Raw genomic sequence first — 21,423 nt, forward strand, 5'->3', positions numbered from 1 at the left:
GACCCCCACCGATCAAAACCTTTGATATGTCACTATGCCATTAAAAGTTCACTTTAAGGGCTCATGCACACAAATGTATTTTCCAGGACGTCCCTCCATGACAGTACCCACTGGAGGATGTCCTATTGGATCTCTGTAGGGACAGGAAGCGTGAGAGGTTAAAAGGCCCCTCCCCTACCCTCCCACCAGTGTTCTTCCTGTCCCTACAAGGATAGGAGCAGTGAGAGGATCCCTGCTTAATGTAGGGAGAAAACACTAGGCCGAGGCTGGTCGGGGGGCTCTTGCCTCTCCTCTTCAGCCTCCGTGGGGCCTAAAAGCCAGCACCCCTCTGGGAGGGGTCCCCTAGCTTGTCCGGTACCTTTTTTTCCGGAGCAGGCCGCAGGTACCCGGACGCTGAGCGGCTTCTCCGACGGAGCTCTGCGCTCAGCAGCGGCTCCGCCCTCCTCGATGACGCGATCGGCGTCTCTTCCTGATGACCCGGAAGTGACGCGTCCAAGATGGCGGCGCGCATACATGCTGGAGGCCTCGGTTTGGGGCCTCGCATGTGGGGTTGATTTTTCTATGGAAGAGTCCCCCAGAAGAGGAGGCGGTCCCGGCGGCGATGAGGGGAGGGCCTGTAAGGTAGGAACCTTATTTAAATGCTATGATGTATGCTTATGTGGCGGTTGCATCATGGAGGGCCAAGGTGTGAGCAAGCTAGATGCGATAGCTGACCCCCTCGTCCAGAGTAATGTAAGTAGTATCCGGCTGGCAGGTGTATAGTTCCCCCTAGGCTGGTTTTTATATCTCCTTCTCCCCCTATTAAGGTGGAAAAAGAGGCGGGACATAGACCGCATGGAGACACCAAGAAAAAAGCTAAGAAGTGTGCGACATGCACAAAAAAGCTGTCTGAGTCGTATAAAAAAGCCCTCTGCATGGATTGCTTAGCAAGGATCCTGAAGGAAGAACAACCATCCTTCCTGGAAGAGCTGAGAACCATCGTCAGGGAGGAAGTACAGGCGGCCGGAATGAATCAGCCCCCTTCTCTTCCAGTTCCCGCTTCCCCTCCGTCCAAGCGTACCAGGGTACACTTAGTATCGGATTCAGAGGAAGAAACCGGGTACCCTTCAGACGATCGGGAGGATCAGATCCCCCCTTCAATGTCAGAGGAGCCAAGGAAATACCTGTTTTCCTCGGATCAGCTGGACTCGCTCCTTACTGCAGTAAGGCAGACCATGGCAGTGGAGGAGGAGGAGCCGAAACGTTCTATACAGGACGAGATGTTCGGCGGATTAAGGGCCAGGAAAAGAAAGATTTTCCCGGTGAATTCTTACCTTCAAGATCTGATCAAAGAGGAATGGGAAGAAGGTGACAAAAAGCTCTATATTCCCAGGGAATTCAAGAGCAGACTGGCCTTCAATCCAGAGGAGACTAAACTTTGGGATGAAATTCCAAAAGTCGACATCCAGGTGGCCAAGGTGGTGAAGAAGACATCTATTCCATTTGAGGATTCTTCACAATTAAAAGACCCCATGGACCGGAAAATAGATGGACTCCTGAAGAAGGCCTGGGAATCCTCAGCGGCCACTATTAATGCTAACATTTCAGCAACCTCAGTGGCTCGAGCTATGTGCTTATGGCTGGAGCAACTGGAGGAGCATCTCAAGATGAAAACCTCCAGGGAGGAAATTCTTGAGTCCTTACCCTTATTAAAATTTGCTGCATCCTTCATGGCGGATGCCTCAGCAGAGTCCATTCGTTTCGCTGCCAGGAACGACGCTCTTACGAATACTGCAAGACGGGCCCTCTGGCTCAAATCCTGGACAGGAGACATTGCCTCTAAAAACAAATTATGCGCAATTCCCTTCACCGGAACATACCTTTTCGGCCAGGTCCTTGATTCCATTCTGGAAAGCGCAGCCGATAAAAAGAAAGGGTTTCCGGAGGGAAAAGCAAAAAAGCCTGTGCAGCCCTTTCGTAAGACCTCCAAACAGTATACACCCTCAGAGAGAGGGAAAGGTAAAACAGGTAGATGGAGCTACCCTAAAGGAGGGAGAGGTAGGGGGTTCCTCTTCAATCCCAACTCAGGCCCAAGTAAGCAATGACATCAGGCCAGTAGGGGGCAGGCTCCGCTTATTTTGGGAATCCTGGACTCGGATTACCCAAAACCAGTGGATCCTAAAAACCATCCGAGAAGGGGTAAAATTAGATTTCCGTGGTCCTCCCCCGGAAAGATTCCTGGTTACAAAAGTCCATTCAGTGAGTCAGCAGAATCAATTAGGTCTGGACGTGCAGAAACTACTAAAATTAAATGCTATCGTCCAGGTTCCGGAAAATCAGAAATTTCTAGGTCATTACTCAAGTCTCTTTCTAATAAAGAAACCAGACGGATCCTTCAGGACAATTATCAATTTGAAGTCCCTGAACAAATCATTAACCTATCACAAATTCAAAATGGAATCCATAAAGTCGGCAATTCCGTTGATTTCAGAGGGAGACCTTCTATGCACCTTGGACCTGAAGGATGCGTATTACCACATCCCGATTCACCCCCTACACCAGAAATATCTCAGGTTTGCAGTCATTCAGGAGGGGACGGTTCTTCATTATCAATTCCAGTGTCTCCCCTTTGGAATCTCTTCAGCCCCTCGAATCTTTACAAAAGTCATCACGGAAATGGTGGCGCATTTGAGAAAGCAGCAAATAAGGATTGTTCCATATTTGGACGATTTTCTTCTTATAGCCAACACAAAACAAGATCTAGAGGGCAGTATTCATCAGACCTTAGCCCTCTTCAAGGATCTAGGTTGGGTGATAAATTACCCCAAATCCGACCTGGTACCAAACACCAAAAAACAGTTCTTAGGGGTTCTCTTGGACACAGAAAGTCAGTTCTCCTTCCTTCCAGAATCCAAACAGGAGACGATAAGGAGAAAGATTTTGACCTTCCAGAAACAGAAGGGTCATACTTTAAGGGAGGCAATGAAGATCCTTGGCCTAATGACTTCATGCATCTCAGTGATCCCGTGGGCCCAGTTCCATTCCAGGGGCCTACAGTCCGCAGTGCTGGCAGCTTGGGACCGGGATCATCAGTCCTTGGACTCGAAGGTAACACTTACAAGGCGGTGTCTAGATTCTCTATCCTGGTGGACCAATCCCGGAAACCTAGAGAAGGGGGTTGCCTGGAACCTCTCTCCTTCTATAATCATCACCACGGATGCAAGCCAGTGGGGTTGGGGGGCCCATCTGGAAGGACATGTCTTCCAGGGCAAATGGTCCACCCTGGACAGCCGCAGATCATCAAACTACAGGGAGCTGAAGGCGGTATGGAAGACACTAATATCAGCCGAATATATTCTCTCCGACCACCACATCAGAGTGCTGTCAGACAACATAACCACTGTATGTTACCTGAAGCGTCAGGGGGGTACCAGGAACCCTCTACTTCTGGAGTTATCCGGAAAAATATTTCACTGGGCAGAGAGGAAAGTCCTCTCGGTGACAGCGGTCCACTTAAAGGGGACAGAGAACTCCACGGCAGACTTTCTGAGCAGACACTGTCTCGATGCAGGCGAATGGTGTCTAAACCGGGAAGTTTTCCTTCAAATATGCCATCAATGGGGGTTCCCACAGATAGACCTATTTGCCTCCAGAAGGAACACCCAGGTAGATCAATTCTTCTCCCTGAACCCCAGAGACAATCCGAGGGGGGTAGACGCCTTATCCCACAAATGGGACATGGAATTAGCTTATGCCTTTCCTCCGTTTCCTTTAATTCCGCTGGTCCTGAAAAAACTAAAGGCTTGCTCAGCGACCCTTATCCTGATAGCCCCAGCCTGGCCAAAGAGAGCCTGGTTTCCGCTCTTGACGGACTTACTCCTAGAAGACCCAATAGCCCTTCCAGCAAGGAAGGACCTTCTCGTTCAGGGGCCCCTGGAACACCCGAATCTCGAGAAGTTAATGCTAACAGCCTGGATCCTGAGAGGCAGATCCTGAGAAGTAAGGGCCTTTCGGATAAGGTAATCTCAACCTTGCAGCAGAGCCGAAAACCGGTAACCTCTGCCATATACTTAAAAATATGGAAAAGGTTTTTATCATGGCTCGCAGACACTCATCCAGGAATCTCGGTCCCATCTATAGGCTGCATTCTGGACTTTTTACAGGCAGGGTTCGACCTGGGCCTAAAGCCCAGTACCCTTAAGGTCCAGATTTCGGCTTTGAGTAATTTTCTTGACACCCCTCTGGCCGACCACAGGTGGATTAGGAGGTTTGTTAAATCGATTTCCAGGTTAAGACCCACTGTTAGACAGACGGTTCCCCCATGGGACTTAAATGTAGTCCTAGAGAGTCTTTGTAGGCCCCCCTTTGAGCCTATTGACCAATTATCAGATAAAATGCTTTCCCTTAAAGCTGTTTTCTTACTAGCTATTACCACAGCTCGTAGAATTGGGGAGATTCAGGCCCTCTCCATCAGAGAACCATTCTTGAGGATTCTGGATGACAGAGTCATTCTGAAATTAGACCCATCTTTCTTGCCAAAAGTGGTATCACCGTTTCACAGAGAGCAGGAAATAATTCTTCCCTCCTTTTGTACCTCCCCTAAGAATGCGAAAGAAGAAAGGTTCCATTGCCTCGACGTAAGAAGAACCATTCTCGCCTACCTCCAAAGGACGGAGCCGTGGAGAAGATCACAGAACCTCTTTGTTTCCTTTGGGGGAAAGAACAGAGGCAACAAGGCCTCGAAACAAACTCTAGCCCGCTGGATCAGAGACTTGATTCGAGAGACTTACTCACAAAAAGGACTTTCTTGTCCGTTTCCCTTAAGAGCCCACTCCACCAGAGCAGTCGCATCATCGTGGGCAGAGAAAGCAGATGCTTCTGTAGAGCAGATTTGCAAGGCCGCAACCTGGTCCAGTTTCTCTACATTCATTAAGCACTATAGATTAGATTCCCTGGCCAACCAGGATCTGGCATTTGGTCGCAAGGTCCTTCAGGCTGTGGTCCCCCCCTAGTTGTTTAGCTGGTAGTTCTCCAGTGGGTACTGTCATGGAGGGACGTCCTGGAAACTAAGGTTTAGTCTTACCGGTAAACGGTTTTCCAGGAGTCCGACATGACAGTACCCGTTATTTTCCCCCCCATAATTCTTTTCAGTTATTGCCAGGATCCTTAAAATTATCTTTCCGATGTGTGTCTAACATGGAAGTTTAATAAATACGTTGGATCCTATCTGGTGTAGTAATTGGAAAGAACACTGGTGGGAGGGTAGGGGAGGGGCCTTTTAACCTCTCACGCTTCCTGTCCCTACAGAGATCCAATAGGACATCCTCCAGTGGGTACTGTCATGTCGGACTCCTGGAAAACCGTTTACCGGTAAGACTAAACCTTAGTTTTCTTCCATTTTCTTTCCTTTTTTACAGGTCCGTATACAGAACCATTCACATCAATGACTCCGTGTCTTTATGTCCGCATGTCCGATCAGCAAAAAAATAGAACATGTCCTGTGCATGAGCCCTAATGCTGTTACCTTTTTAAGAAAAAAAACTGCATCTACTATGATGTTCATACGACCTCTCAAGGGGTTGCATTGAGGAGATAACCGCTATAAGGCTTTCCTCCCAGCAGCCTTGCCCCCGCTGCCATCTTCTGAGTGGCGGCACCTCATAATTTACACGGGTTGATTCTAAAGCCAATTGTCGGCAAGGAAGCGCTCCCTCCTGAACGTCGGCTGCTCGTTCAGTGAAGGAGACCGCTGCATGTGATCTCCTTCACAGTATGAGGACGAGAATCATGGTTTCTGAGCAGCAGGTCGCTGTTTATACCGCACGATCTGCTGCCTAAAAGCCATGATCGGTGGTGCCTGCACGAACAACAGGATCACCCGATCTGCCCGTGTAGATGTGCGTTTCGGTCGTTCATTGGGTGATCGGCGGCACATTTACACGGGCAGATTGTCGGGAACGATCGTGTGCAGGAACAGTCATTCCCGATTAATCTGGATGATTATTGTCTTGTGTAAATGCAGCTTAAGGCTCCATTCACAAGTCCGTAATAATGGGTCCGCAGCCGTTCCGCAAATCTGTGGAACGGGTGCGGACCCATTCATTCTCTATGGGGACAGAATGGATGCGGACAGCACACAGTGTGCTGTCCGCATCCGCATTTCCGGAGCGCGCCCCCGATCTTCTGGTCCGCGGCTCCTGAAAAAAATAGAACATGTCCTATTCTTGTCCGCAATTGTGGACAAGAATAGGCATTTCTATGGGGGTGACCCCTGGGTGTATTGCGGATCCGTACACTATGGACGTGTGAGTGGATCGTAAAGTTGGCCATAGAGATTAGATAGAAGTCGGTTGATGGTTGAACAAACATCTGGTGAACGATCATGAAAGATCTTTCCAGGAACGTTCTTTTAAAGAAAAATATCGGACGAGAATATTACACACACACAGCCGACCTCTTGGTGGGCGGTAATGTTTTGTCATTGCTCGGCTAAAACAATCGTTTGTTAAATTTCAACCGGCGAATGTTCATTTGGTTGAAATTGTCTGTTTTTTATCAACTTTAGACTAATGTGTACGGTCACCTTTAGAAAAGCTGAATGAAGAGGACGATCCAGGGACTGTGCTGTGTGTCCTCTACAACCTGCATGTGCTGTGTATTGTATAGCGAGGTTTTATGACCGGCCTACAGTTTATATGACGGGCCGTGAAGGTTGTGTGTGTGCGGTCACAGTACAGCGTAATTGTATGCGTTCCTCTTATACCATGTGACGACTACAAGTATTGAGTAACACAGGCTGGCCACAATACGTCTGAAATAGGAACATGAACCCAAAGCTATGGTGCTGAGAATTTGTCACGCGTGTAACCTCCATCACCGTCACATCACTAGGAAGGCAAATGCACAAGAATAGTATTCCACCTACCCATGGTCTATCACAGGCATGCTCAACCTGCGGCCCTCCAAGCTGTTGCAAAACTACAACTCCCAGCATGCCTGAACAGCCTACAGCAGGGTGTTGTGGGAGTTGCAATTTTACAACAGCTGGAGGGCCGCAGGTTGAGCGTGCCTGCTCTATCATATGGACAGATGTATCTCGCACATGTCCAGGTCACATAAAGTTTCATTCCTGCGAGAAGGACTAGAGCAGGGCTGGCCAACCTGCGGCTCTCCAGCTGTTGTGAAACTACATTTCCCACCATGCCCTGCTGTAGGCTGATAGCTGTAAGCAGTCTAGGCATGCTGGGAGTTGTAGTTTTGCAACAGCTGGAGAGCCTCAGGTTGGCCAGCCCTGGACTAGAGTATAGGCCCTAGGGCTAGGACTACACGGCGCCACTGCAACATGATGGTCGCACAGAAATCCAAATTGGATGGATTTTTTATTTTTTAGTGACAGGCGTGTTGCAGTCGCAGCATGTCACAATTGTTGCGCGGCGCCTTGTAGCCCCAGCCAGAAAATCCTGCAGCAGAAATCTAAGGCTGATCCTTGTACTGCATTTGGACTATGCGAGAAGCAGCTCAGCATTAACATGCTGCGATCACCTCCACAGTATGGGGAGGAGTAGTGTTACCACGGACCATAACGGGATTCTTCGATAACCCGAACTTAAAACGCAAGTTCGCTCAACACCAGGGATGAGCGATCGCTCGTCCCCCTACAGCTGCATAGTTTTTGGGCATTAGTGCTGTTTAGGCTGCAAGGCCTGCTGCCCAGGAACGATGATTCAGGTGTCCGCACTTCCGATTATTTTCCCAATGAACGAGCATTTTGCTCGTTCATCGGGTGATTTCCAGCACCTTAAGGGTCCATTAACACATCTGTATGTGTTTTGCGGATCCCTAAAACACGGACACCGGCAATGTGCGTTCCACATTTTTGCAAAATGCGGAACAGAACTGCGGACGTGTGAATGGAGCCTTAGACAGGTAGATTATCAGGAATGTTTCTTCCCAAGTGTCAGGCCGTGTAAATCCAGCATTGGATTTGGGTTCTATGGACCTTAAACTGCACTAAACCTAAAGTCTACGTTTTATCTCCTTTTGCTGCCGGCCATGTAGGCTTGGGAGCGGTTTCTAGAGATGGTCTCCCCGTGACCAGCGATTACATACTGTACATAGGAGTGAATGCTGGTATCTGCATGGCGTAGTGGCCCTGTGTATACATAGGAACATCTGCACGGACGGACTGTGTGAGATAACCTGATGCAATGGGACTGCAAGATTAGGAATGTAATGATTGGCAGGGGACGCCTTCAGCTACACAGTACAGCGCTGGAGGAAATTCTGTAGGAGCAAGTTTAACCTTTCAAGACAAGTTTTTGCAACCATTATCCAGGATGTAACTCATGGGAACCTACTCTGCTACCGGCTTCATTGTGTTTCTTACACAGTTTTAGGCGTAGTTGATGGCAGCCATTGTTTCTCACCACTGAGGCATTGCCTGGGTCTATTGTGACATTGTGACATTGCATCGTGTCATGTGGCTAATGTTTCATCTAGAAGAGCACCCGTCCTCTCCTGACTCCTCTGGTGCAGCGACCACCGGTATTCCCCATGAAATAACAATTCTGGAGCCTGCGTGTTGTGCTGCTCCTCTGTTATTTCTCCTAGAAACTTAAGAAGAAATTGACAGCTGGGTGTCGGCGTTCCCCTTGTCAAGGGGGTGTTGTCTCTACACAGTCTGATTCTGTCAGCGCTGGTTGGACCGTGTCAGACTGTGCATGGACAGCCCATTGGTATCGCCTGTAAAAATGCATACATTTTCTGGAGGCATAACAGAGGGATTGATGCAGCTATGGGCTTGTTCACACGAACGTAAGGGCTCCGTGCCCGTGCTGTGAGCCGCATTACACGGATCACCAGCCGTGTGAATTCCGCATCACGGATGCGGACCCATTTACTTGAATGGGTCAGCAAATCCGGAGTTATGGAACGGAGCACTATGGAGTGCTTCTGTGGTGTTGCGTTCCGCAAAAAGACAGAACTCAAGGGAATGGGTCTGCAATCCGCTTGCCAGTGCCCGTGCTTTGCGGACCGCAATTTGCGGTCCACGGCACAGAGCCCTTACGTTCGTGTGAACAAGCCCTAACAACAAATGCGGCAAAATTGTTATATTTTGAAGGAAGGAATTATTTACTAAGCAGACCCCAGAGGATTTCCGCTTGGTCCCCTGTAAAAGGTAATGTACGTTTTGACCAATCCCTTTTTGTTATACGGCCCCCCCCCCCAACAATAAGAACGATGTCGGTAGCGATCGCTTGTCCCCATACAGTGGAGGAGATCTTCATGTAAATTCCCAGTTATCGGGAAGGTATGGTTCCTTCCTGATATTTACCGGCCAGGTCAGACCATCTAAATCCAGAATAAACTCACGGTGTGCAGACGGTGGGCTCGTAATTCTACATTTATGCAAAGTACATGCAAGTAAAATTATTGAATTAAAGGGGTTGGCTGGCTTTCTATATTGATGACCTATCCTAGGCTGTGTCCTCTTCATACATCTGATCAGCGGGGCTGCCAGGAGTCGGACCTCCGCTGATCTGATATTATGACCTGTCCTGAGGATAGGTGATCAACATAGGAAATCGGACGGCCCCTCTCAAAGAGAAGAAACTGACTTCTTCAGATGAGTCTAAACAAATGTTTAATGATTTTGTTCTATTACTTTCTTTGTTCATATTAATTTCTTTCTCTCCAGTTTTGGCCCCTCAGGCTAATGCTTTCGCCAAGTCCCTGAAGAAGCTTCCCATCCTACACGATGAGCAGTATGCCCGGGAGACCAAGCTCTACGACTTCCACGATTTTCCTGAAAATACCTTGGTTCTCCCGTAAGTGTTCAAGCATTGTACTAAAGAAATAGAAATCAAAGTTTAAAGGGTTTCTATCACTTTGTTTCACCTATTTAGCTTTCAGACACTAGCGATCCGCTAGTGTCTGCTTTATCTAACCATCCTAATATAAGAGCTTATTGTCCTGCCGTTTAGCTAAAAAAATAACTTATATAGATATGCAAATGAGCCTCTAGGTGCTATGGGGGCGTGATTAGCACCTAGAGGCTCCGTCTACCTTAACAAACTGCCGCCGCCCAGCGCGTCCCTCCAGCCCGCCCATCTCCAGCTGAAGCGATCCTCTCCGTGCGCGTCTCTGTTCTGCGCATGCGCAGTGAATGTCTGATCGCTTCCCTGCTCAGACATCTCCACTGCGCCTGCGCCGATGACGTCATAGTGCTCCGAGGAACAGGCGCAGTGGAGATGTCTGAGCAGGGAAGCGATCAGACATTCACTGCGCATGCGCAGAACAGAGACGCGCACGGAGAGGATCGCTTCAGCTGGAGATGGGCGGGCTGGAGGGACGCGCTGGGCGGCGGCAGTTTGTTAAGGTAGACGGAGCCTCTAGGTGCTAATCACGCCCCCATAGCACCTAGAGGCTCATTTGCATATCTATATAAGTTATTTTTTTAGCTAAACGGCAGGACAATAAGCTCTTATATTAGGATGGTTAGATAAAGCAGACACTAGCGGATCGCTAGTGTCTGAAAGCTAAATAGGTGAAACAAAGTGATAGAAACCCTTTAAAAAAATGAAGGCCTAACCTTAAAAAGGGTAATTTCTAGGGATAGGGGAAAAATGTTAGACTATTCACGAGGACGAGTGGGGCCCCGTGGCTCTGTTGGAGATAGCAGTGTGCCCAGTTCATCCTATAGAGATGAATGGAGGCTCAGCCTTTTGGCTTGTTCATTTTTTGGTGGGAGAAGCCTGTAGTGTGGATAGGGAATAACTTCAAATGACCGGAGAACACCCTGCCTGCTCTGGTATCACTATCTACCTAATATACATGGTTTATATCACACTGAACGGTATATTATCAATGCAAATATAATTTCTGTTTTACTTTAAAATGAGTTGGTCCTTGTTCACATGTACAGGATTCTGTCAGTTATTTAGGTGCGGATTCTGCTCCTTCTCCAGAATCCACTGATAATGGACACGAATGAGATATGCAGTGCTCGGCACAAAATGAGTACACCCCAACAGATCTGTCAGAAAACCTTTAGTTTATAAGGCAAAATAATAGCATTCTTTAATACAGAATGCTTAGTAGGTGGTCAATTGAGGGTTAAAAAAATAATTAACTCACCTTCTCCTCTTGATCGCGTAGCTGCCGGTCTCTTCTTACTTCAAGAGGAGAAGGTGAGTTAATAATTATTTTATTTTTTTTAACCCTCAATTGACCACCTACTAAGCATTCTGTATTAAAGAATGCTATTATTTTCCCTTGTAACCATGTTATAAGGGAAAATAATAACATCGACACAACACCGAACCCAAACCTGAACTTCAGTGAAGACGTTCGGGTCTGGGTACCACAGTAAGTTTTTTTTTTTTTTTTTTATCACGCTCGTGCAAAACGCATTGCACCTGCGTGATAAAAACTGAACAACGGAACGCAAACGCAGTCAAAACTGACTGCAATTGGGTACCTACTCGCGCGGGTTTGCCGCAGTACACCCGGGACGCATCCTGAACAAATCCGTCATGCCCGTGTGAACTCAGCCTAATTCTTCAGTAAACAGGTGTCCAGCAGACAGTTGACTACAAGGGTACGGCGACCGTCTCAGTCAGGTTCGCTGAGTAGCGGTGATCCCATAGATATGAATGAGATCACCGCCGCTACTCTGCGAACCTGGCCGCAACTGTTGTCGTCGTGTAGCCATACCCCTAAAGGGCGTTGCTTGACAAAGAAAACCCCTTCCCATTTCATGCTGTCAGAAATGGCACCACATAGAAATGTCACAAGACCTGAGAAAGAGAAAATAATTTCTTTACACAAGAAAGTTGAAGGCTACAAGAAGATTTGCAAAGCTTTACTTTGAAAAAGATGGAACTGGAACTATCTCGCAGGGCCATCCAGGCCATCCATGGAAGTTAACGCCTGAACAGGAGCGTCTTCTGATGAGAAGAGTAGAAGAATATCACCATTTCTAACATGACAATGATCCAAAACACACATTTCTGAAGAATAACGAGGTGAAAGTGATTCTTTGGCCAAGTATCTCCTGATCTGAAACCAATCGAACAGCTATGGGGAATTCTGAAGAGACAAGCTGCGCATCGCTCTCCGTCCAGCATCCAGGCTCTAAAAGAGGTCGTTCTTTAAGAATGGGAAAAGATAGATGTTACGATATGTCACCAACTTGTTCCTTCCATGCATAGAAGACTTAGTGCTGTCCTTAAACATCATGGCGGTCATACAAAGTACTAGATGTAGTAGTTTTTGATGTGGGATGTATTCATTTTTGCATCAACTAAATTTGAGTAAAACTGAAGATTTTTAAATCTAAGTTATATTATTAACCTTACTTTCATGTTATGGGTTAAACAAATGTTCTTTGAAACTGTTTTGTCAAAATTTGGAAAATTGTTCTTTTGTTCAGTGGGATATTGATTCAAATATTACTTTTCAAAGGGGGTGTACTAATTTATGCTGACCACTGTATACCCTATCCCAGGCACACGCAGAGGAAAAAACATTTTTGCACCATAAATTTGCCTTTGACGAGGGTGAGCAAAGCTGACGTTCTCCCAGAGGCGCTACAGCACTCACTTTGGAATTAATCATAGGCTTATCCATTTATGAATATCATGCCAGGGCTACAGTGAAGACTAACACTTGCATCTAAGAGAGTGGGAAGGCCTTTCCTGCCAGATTCTAGGATCTGTCTGGGTATATGAGAGAACGTTAGTGTGGTCAAGCACTGTTTGGGGTTTGGCTTACAGTCGGTGGTCTTCTTCATTCCAAAGGTTTTTGGATGGGGTTGAGTTGAGCACAGCTCCTTGTGTTCCTCCACAATAAACTTGTGTCTATATGGAGCTCTGCGTACAGGGCTGCAGTCACGTTGGAAAGGCAAAGCGTCTTCCCCAAACTGCAGGAGCGAGGCAAGCAGAAGAAAACTGCATGGCTTGCGGCTCTATCATACATTGGTGCTGTTTTCAGCTTGATTGTTAATGCCCTCACGATTTTACAGCTGAACAGTAGTTTGAGCTTTTCCAGGGTCCATCCCCATGTGCAGGCGTGTTGTGGATTTCTCTCTGTACTTTGCAATGGGTAAAATCCATGTTGAAAATCTGCAGAAAGAACTGACGTTAAAATCCCCAGTGCAGGTCACTTTCTGCACTGCTTTTTTTTTTTTTTTCTAATCCACTTTGCTGCTACTGTAATACGCTGTGAATTTTCCACCCTCAAATGTGTCATATTTGCTTCGTGTGAACATGACCTTACAGTTAGGGCTCATGCGCACGAACGTATTTTCTTTCCGTGTCCATTCTGTTTTTTTGCGGACCATATGCGGAGCCATTCATTTCAATGGGTCCGCAAAAAAAACCTGGTTACTCAGTGTGCATTCCGTTTCTGTATGTCCATATTTCTGTTCTGCAAAAAAATAGAACATGTCCTATTATTGTCCGCATTATGGACAAGGACAGTACTGTTCTATTAGGGGCCAGCTGTTCCATTCCACAAAATACAGAATGCACACGGACGTCATCCGTATTTTTTGCGGACCACAAAATACATAAGGTCGTGGGCATGAGCCCTTATCCCGTATGGTAAAGGAGTCTTCTGGGATTTCCATATTCATGGCCTGCCTTAAGGATAGGTCAGCTGGGGCCCTATACTCTCAAATTGAATGGAGCTGCTGATTGAGCTTGTGCACTGATCCTCCATTAGTCTGTATGAAATTGTTGGAGATTGCCTAGTTCAGAGGTTGGACCACACTCCACCAATCTAACGGTTATCTCATATCGTAAAGGTGTTTTCATGGATTTCCATGTTGATGGCCTGTCCTCAGCATAGATCGTCGTCTTCAATATGAGGTCTGCGGGGGCCTGACCCCACCATGATCAGCTGTTTGAGTAAGCCGCAGTGCTTACCTGGAGCCCTGGTGAGCGCTGCGGCCTCCTTGCAGGTTACCATGCAGAGTGCCGTCTTTTATGTAGTGGCTGTGCTTGATGTCGGAGCTCAGCCCCATTCACGTGGCCCAGGAAGAAGACTAAGCGCTCATGGAATGCCTCTTCGTACAGGAGATTAGTGGGGTGCCGGGGAGTCGGACACCCGCTGTACTAATTGATGTCTGAGGATAGGTCATCAATATTATTCTGGAAAGCCCTATTCAACTTTTAAGTGGAATAACCCTTTAAAGGGAACCTGTCACCGGGATTTTGTGTATAGAGCTGAGGACATGGGTTGCTAGATGGCCGCTAGCACATCCGCAATACCCAGTCCCCATAGCTCTGTGTGCTTTAATTGTGTATAATAACCGATTTGATACATATGCAAATTAACCTGAGATGAGTCCTGTAGGTGAGATGAGTCAGGGACAGGATTCATCTCAGGTTCATTTGCATATGTATCAAATCGGTTATTATACACAATAAAAGCACACAGAGCTATGGGGACTGGGTATTGCGGATGTGCTAGCGGCCATCTAGCAACCCATGTCCTCAGCTCTATACACAAAATCCCGGTGACAGGTTCCCTTTAAGTCAATCTCCTAACTGTACCAACTAGCGATAAAACGGCATGTTTTCATGTTGGTGTGTGTCGCCCAGAATCTGCTACCAGCCTCGCATACTGTGGTACCTGGAGAACAGTTGAATGGAATCATTCTATAATTTGTTGAACAATTTAGTTGTTTTAGTGGAAAATAATTTTTTTTATTTTTGTACGATTTTTATGGACCCCAAAAACAAGTTATTAAAAAGTGACGATAGATAAAATCCAGATTTGCCTGTGGTGAATGGGTTCCACACCAGGGTCAGCCTTGTCATCACTCATGCAGTCAGATCCTGGTGTTTGCCTATTGAGGAATTATGGAAAAAGCCCCTGTGGGTCCTCGGACTTCTGCCAAACGTTGCACTAGGCCCCTCGACCTTGAAAATCCGGGGAATGAATTCAAATGTGAAGCTCAATTAATTACAGGCAGATCTTGGGGGATGAAAGCGCGAGGTTCATTCGGCTTCGGCGGCGGTAATGATTCCGCTGGGAGGGAGAGCTCATTAGCCTATGTCAATTAGTGAGGTTTCTTCACAATACATCCTGGTGGTGTTTGCTGAGACGGGAGCATGTATTGGTTGGTTTAAGGGTTACTTTGAGTTTCCCATAGTACAGACTGATACTTTTGGCTCTAGCTGCTTCAATAAATGGTTTGTCGGGTTTAGAGAATCCATTTTCATCCCCCTCTATTAGGGAATTCTGAGATAGGGTCTTCCCTTCAGAATCCTCCTCATTTTAAAGGACCCGTCTATCAACTAGGGATTATCCAAAGCAGAGAAACCCTTTAAAGAATCAATAAACTTGTGCCCCCTCCATTGACTGTGGCATGCAGTGTAATGCTCCCTGCAATCGCCTATTGTAGGCTGAGGCGCTGCTGGTGGCAGTGTTTTTATGAGATTACTGCGAGGACAGGAATTCCATGACCGATCATTGCCCTATCACACGTCTCCAGTGCTGAGGACCTCATGTTGGACTGCCCTCTATACACATTACACTGACGGACAATCAAGACCATATCTGCTAATGGCCTAGCACTTAAAAGGGTTGTCTCGTTAAGACTGTGTCTGATCAGCGAAGATCCAACCACTGTGTTCCCCCACAAGTACTGGGGGAGTCTATGCTCCCTCGTGTGACTTGAGCAGTGGTCGCGCATACGCGCTAACTCTCCGTTGACCTCTGTGGGGCCGTCGGAGGTAGCCAAGGGCTTGTACTCTATTACTGGTAGTCCCAAAGAGTTGAATGTAGCAGCGGACAGGACATGTACCAGGGGATAGGTCATCAGTTACAGCATCTTGGAAAACCCATTTGACTCTGTCACTTGCACTCTGTCACCAGGAGTCTTGGTGATTTTCTAATTTCTTTTCCTTCTTTTACAGTCTTTCCAAGCAGAATAAACGTATTGTGTACACCGTACTGGAGTATTCCCCACTTCTCGACTCCTGTAATATGACCACGGACGACTGGGCCAAAATCGCCAAGGACATCGAGGTATAAAGTGTCAGCCAAAAGTTCTTACATCTGTCTTCTAGTCCACTTCAACCACGCACATGCAGTAAAGATTGACTTGTTTGATCTTAAAGGGGTTATCCAATTTCTCAAACAGCCCTCCCACGTGCCGGACCCCTCACAGATAATATACTTACCCCGCTGCCGGCGCCGCTCCTGGTTCCTGCACTGCCGCTGCTGCTTCTTCTTCCTGTACATGGATGAAAACATTCAGGGGGGGAGAAGCCAATGGCAGGCGGGGATGAGCCTCCCTAGCATCGCGGGTGACGCTAGGGGGGCTCCCCTGACACCAGATGTTTTCATCTGTGTACAGGGAGAAGCAGCAGCGACGGAGCGGGGTAAGTATATTACCTGTGAGGGGCCCGGCACATGGGGGGTCTGTTTGAGAAATTGGATAACCCCTTTAAAGCATATGCTGAAGCAAAGTACGTGAAAAGTGTTGAGCAAACTTTGTTTTTGTAAGTTCGGGTATGTGCTGAATTGCGAAGTCTCTGGCCATACATAACCGGAACTGGAGGGATCCATTATGCTGGCCATAGTCTTCTATTATGATGGAATGCCTTTAAAGGTTTTCCGTCATGTAATTGTGTTATGGTCCGTGGAAACGGAATCCATAACGCAATTCAGAACATACCCGAACTTACAAAACTGAAGTTCGCTCAACACTATACGTGAACACCGAGTTGTAAAGAGACCTCTTTGGCACACGTGCCTGAAAATACAGCCGAAAAGTCCACTGCGGTTTTTGCCACAGTTCTGTACCAAAAACTATGGCGGAATCTGCATGTGTTACATGTAGATAATGAAAGTTTAGGAACCGCGCTGCTTGAGACTATGTTCCCCGGTCAACAGTGAATAGCACAGGGCACCGGCCCCTCTCCTCTTCACCCAAAGGATCCGATCTTCCACAGACCTCCTCCTCTACAGGGTTTAAGAAGATTGGCAGAATAGTGAAGCACCCTTTTGCAAGTTAGTTTAAAAGGTTTTATTCTACTCACAAGAGTCGGTAGACAAAATGCATATAACACAATAAAACCGTCACGTTCCTGCCCATGGAACCCTGTAGAGGAGGAGGTCTGTGGAAGATCGAATCCTTTGGGTGAAGAGGAGAGGGGCCGGTGCCCTGTGCTATTCACTGTTGACCGGGGAACATAGTCTCAAGCAGCGCGGTTCCTAAACTTTCATTATCTGCATATCCAGTGTGAATTACCTACCACACTACTCCGGGACCAGCAGCAGCGCAAGTAACTGTCCGTGTTGGGACACAGGACTGACTTTTCATTTTTATTTTAATGTGTTACATGTAGGGATGAGCGAACTTGTGTTTTCAAGTTCGGCGTACAAGTTTCGCGTTATCTAAGAATTCAGTTATGGATTCCGCTACCACGGACCATAACTTATGGAAATAACTGTGGATTCCACCCTCTCCTTCACAATGGGTTAAATCTGCAGTGGCGATCCTCTGTATATATTGATATACTTTAGATTGCAGATCCGCACTACAGGTGACTTTATGCTGCAGTGTTTCCTAAAATCTCAAATGCTTTGTTGCTACTGTACGCAGCTGGTACTGCTACTGCTGGTTCACGAGAATGGGGGCCCTGTACCCCCTGTTTCTCCCCCAAAATGACCAGAGAGGCTGGTTGCACACGTGTGCGGTTGCTTCATTAATTTTTATATGAGTTCCGGGGATGGCCGAGTAGAGCGGTCGCACATGAACCTGGCCGCTCTGGTTATTTCAGGGGAGCAGCAGGGGATATGGGGGCCCCCATTCTCGTGGTCGGTGGGGGTCCCAGCGGTAAAATCCCCACCAATCTAATAGTTATTCTCCATCCTGTGGATAGGGGATAACTTTTACCTACTCACAAATTGGCATAGCTATATCTTGCCCAAATAATGACGTGACACGGTCCAGCCTATAGATTTCCTCCTTTCTGCAGAGTCTGGTTATTTCACTGCTTGGCCACTAGAGGGAGCTGTGGTATCACACCAGTTGTCTATCGCTCATCAGTAGTGGCAGCGTTGCCTCCTTTTTTTGCAGTTGGAGACGAGATCCTGTCCCTCTGTAGCTACAGCAGCCGTTTAGTGAGTACTTGTAAATCCTGATGCCTGCGTACTTACCATGGACTAGTTCATACCCATTTTTATACACTGCTCAAAAAAATAAAGGGAACACAAAAATAACACATCCTAAATCTGAATTAATTAAATATTCTTCTGAAATACTTTGTTCTTTACATAGTTAAATGTGCTGACAACAAAATCACACAAAAATAAAAAAATGGAAATCAAATTTTTCAACCCATGGAGGTCTGGATTTGGAGTCACCCTCAAAATTAAAGTGGAAACACACACTACAGGCTTATCCAACTTTGATGTAATGTCCTTAAAACAAGTCAAAATGAGGCTCAGTAGTGTGTGTGGCCTCCACGTGCCTGTATGACCTCCCTACAATGCCTGTGCATGCTCCTGATGAGGTGGCGGACGGTCTCCTGAGGGATCTCCTCCCAGACCTGGACTAAAGCATCTGCCAACTCCTGGACAGTCTGTTGGTGGATAGAGCGAGACATGATGTCCCAGATGTGCTCAATTGGATTCAGGTCTGGGGAACGGGCGGGCCAGTCCATAGCATCAATGCCTTCGTCTTGCAGGAACTGCTGACACACTCCAGCCACATGAGGTCTAGCATTGTCTTGCATTAGGAGGAACCCAGGGCCAACCGCACCAGCATATGGTCTCACAAGGGGTCTGAGGATCTCATCTCGGTACCTAATGGCAGTCAGGCTACCTCTGGCGAGCACATGGAGGGCTGTGATGCCCTCCAAAGAAATGCCACCCCACACCATTACTGACCCAATGCCAAACCGGTCATGCTGGAGGATGTTGCAGGCAGCAGAACGTTCTCCACGGCGTCTCCAGACTCTGTCACGTCTGTCACATGTGCTCAGTGTGAACCTGCTTTCATCTGTGAAGAGCACAGGGCGCCAGTGGCGAATTTGCAAATCTTGGTGTTCTATGGCAAATGCCAAACATCCTGCACGGTGTTGGGCTGTAAGCACAACCCCCACCTGTGGACGTCGGGCCCTCATATCACCCTCATGGAGTCCTGTTTCTGACCGTTTGAGCAGACACATGCACATTTGTGGCCTGCTGGAGGTCATTTTGCAGGGCTCTGGCAGTGCTCCTCCTGTTCCTCCTTGCACAAAGGCGGAGGTAGCGGTCCTGCTGCTGGGTTGTTGCCCTCCTACGGCCTCCTCCACGTCTCCTGATGTACTGGCCTGTCTCCTGGTAGCGCCTCCATGCTCTGGACACTACGCTGACAGACACAGCAAACCTTCTTGCCACAGCTCGCATTGATGTGCCATCCTGGATAAGCTTCACTACCTGAGCCACTTGTGTGGGTTGTAGACTCCGTCTCATGCTACCACTAGAGTGAAAGCACCGCCAGCATTCAAAAGTGACCAAAACATCAGCCAGGAAGCATAGGAACTGAGAAGTGGCCTGTGGTCACCACCTGCAGAACCACTCCTTTATTGGGGGTGTCTTGCTAATTGCCTATAATTTCCACCTGTTGTCTATCCCATTTGCACAACAGCATGTGAAATTGATTGTCACTCAGTGTTGCTTCCTAAGTGGACAGTTTGATTTCACAGAAGTGTGATTGACTTGGAGTTACATTGTGTTGTTTAAGTCTTCCCTTTATTTTTTTGAGCAGTGTAGTATGACTCCATTAGATACCCCCATTATGATGTATTATTACCGTATCCCCCATGACTGGTCCACTTTACTCTGGAGGTCTAAGTAGTTTGACTATGACGTTCTAGCATAACCTAGCAAAGTATGGCTACTTTCACACTAGCGTTTTTCTTTTCAGGCATAGAGTTCCGTCCTAGGGGCTCAATACCGGAGGAAAAGAACTGATCAGTTATATCCCCATGCATTCTGAATGGAGAGCATGCATCAGGATGTCTTCAGTTCAGTCTTTTTTTCAGGACAGAGATAATTCCGCAGCATGCTACAGTTTTATCTCTGGCCCAAAGAACTGAACACTTGCCTGAATGCCGGATCTGGCATTTTTTTTCCATAGGAATGTATTAGTACTGGATCCGACATGCGCAGACCGAAAAAAAAGGATCCGTTTTTCTGGATGACACTGGAAAGACGGATCCGGTATTGCAATGCATTTTTCTGTCTGATCAGTCTCACAAATGCGTTGGCATACGTTTTGCGACGGAACTGGTTGCCGGATCACTCTGCCCCAAGTGTGAAAGTAGCCTAACATGACTTAAAATAATTGAAAGCTCCCCTGAAGGCTCACGCTTGTAGAGCCAAAGTACTGCAGAAGAACACAAGTGTGAACCCGACCCAAGGGCTACAATTGCGTCAGATCTTGAAGATAAGATTTTGGCAGGAATCCCAGGAGCCCCATCGTTTTCTGCCTGTACTGATGCTTCTGACTTGTGGATCTCTGGTGTCAGGGGGACGCTTGGGTGAACTTTTAATGTCAAGAACAAAGTGATAATCGGTTATCCAAGGCTGGCGCTGAATGGCCAGGCAGCTGTATTGATTTTCAGATTTTATTTTTTTTTCTCCACTTTTCTATGCTAGAGTTTAGCTTTATAACACGGATCTGTGAGCTTCGTTTGACTTTACTGTAATAATGGGAGTCTCATTCTCTTCTATTTTTTTTGTCCGTGACTGAACTTCGCCCCCCTATAGAAATACTATGAGCATTACGATGGCTTCGTCGTCCTTCACGGGACAGACACTATGGCTTACACTGCCTCTGCTTTGTCCTTTATGTGTGAGAACTTGGGGAAAACCATTGTGCTGACCGGATCCCAGGTAAGTCGGGATATTTGCAGACTTGCCTTTGTCTCCTACTCTATAGTAATGTATAGCAGTATCTTGCCTCTTACCCTGAATCTGTCTTCATATTTTTGTCTATGCATCCGACTGATTTCAGTGGAGGTTTCTTGCAAGCTGAGTCTATAGATTCTCCCTAACAGATGTCTTATAGCTCCAAGCAAGTTATGCTAACGCTCTGTTCACATCTTTTCCGAGCTATGTCGATTGAAGACTGGTGCAAACATCTGCAGTCGGTTTTGTCAACATTATTATATGAATTTTGTTCTCTAAGGCTGTGTTCACATGACTGATGTACCTGTGGCAGATTTAACACCTATTTAGGCTACATGCACATGAACGTATTTTGTTTTCGTGTCTGTTCAGTTATTTATTTATTTTTTGGTCCGGACCCATTCATTTCAATGAGTCAGCAAAAAATGCGAACCACACACTGTGTGCTGTCCGCATCCGTAGCCCTGCAAAAAAAAAAAAAATAGAACATGTCCTATTCTTGTCCGTTTTTAGGCATTGTTACAACGG

The 21,423-nt window shown here is 47.0% G+C and overlaps 1 protein-coding gene and 1 long non-coding RNA gene across 3 annotated transcripts in view; both read left to right on the plus strand.

Moving 5' to 3' along the window:
- The window catches only part of LOC120981392, a 643,721-nt gene that overhangs the window by 500,022 nt on the left and 122,276 nt on the right, over positions 1-21,423 (plus strand). The window lies entirely within an intron of this gene.
- Positions 1-21,423, plus strand: part of ASPG (asparaginase) — a 76,397-nt gene that overhangs the window by 6,424 nt on the left and 48,550 nt on the right. For both annotated transcript variants that reach the window (XM_040410878.1, XM_040410877.1), the window contains exons 2-4: positions 9,677-9,806; positions 15,906-16,017; positions 20,755-20,880. In XM_040410878.1, the coding sequence (XP_040266812.1) occupies positions 9,677-9,806; positions 15,906-16,017; positions 20,755-20,880 (368 nt within the window). The remainder of the gene's footprint in view (positions 1-9,676; positions 9,807-15,905; positions 16,018-20,754; positions 20,881-21,423) is intronic.

The sequence above is a fragment of the Bufo bufo genome, chromosome 11 (genome assembly GCF_905171765.1).
Source record: "Bufo bufo chromosome 11, aBufBuf1.1, whole genome shotgun sequence".
Classification (NCBI taxonomy): domain Eukaryota; kingdom Metazoa; phylum Chordata; class Amphibia; order Anura; family Bufonidae; genus Bufo; species Bufo bufo.